Source organism: Antrostomus carolinensis, unplaced genomic scaffold (genome assembly GCF_000700745.2).
Source record: "Antrostomus carolinensis isolate BGI_N321 unplaced genomic scaffold, ASM70074v2 scaffold19780, whole genome shotgun sequence".
Taxonomy (NCBI): domain Eukaryota; kingdom Metazoa; phylum Chordata; class Aves; order Caprimulgiformes; family Caprimulgidae; genus Antrostomus; species Antrostomus carolinensis.
Window position 1 is genome coordinate 7,085 of NW_010289314.1, and position 213 is coordinate 7,297.

The following is a 213-nucleotide window of genomic DNA, read 5'->3' on the forward strand; positions in this document are numbered from 1 at the left end:
CCCCACATGATGGGGGGCTTGGAGCTGTGGGGGGGGCTGGTGGTGGTGGGAGAGGGGATGAGGGGCAGGATGGGGAGATGGACTCACAGTGCCATTCTTGGGGTGATAGTAACTGAGGACGGGGAATCGCCCGCCCTGCCGGAAACGGGCAACTTTCCGCAAGGTCTCATCGTCCAGTGCCGCCGGCACGATGACGGCAGGGGGGGACGTGGG

At 65.7% G+C, this 213-nt stretch overlaps 1 protein-coding gene across 1 annotated transcript in view; it reads right to left on the bottom strand.

Moving 5' to 3' along the window:
• Positions 1 to 213, bottom strand: part of LOC104526590 (myotubularin-related protein 9-like) — a gene marked incomplete at its 5' end in the record, with an annotated part of 3,543 nt that overhangs the window by 1,753 nt on the left and 1,577 nt on the right. Inside the window, one exon of the mRNA XM_029085490.1 lies at positions 88 to 213. This exon is cut by the window's right edge and continues 7 nt beyond it. Within this exon, the coding sequence (XP_028941323.1) occupies positions 88 to 213 (126 nt within the window). The remainder of the gene's footprint in view (positions 1 to 87) is intronic.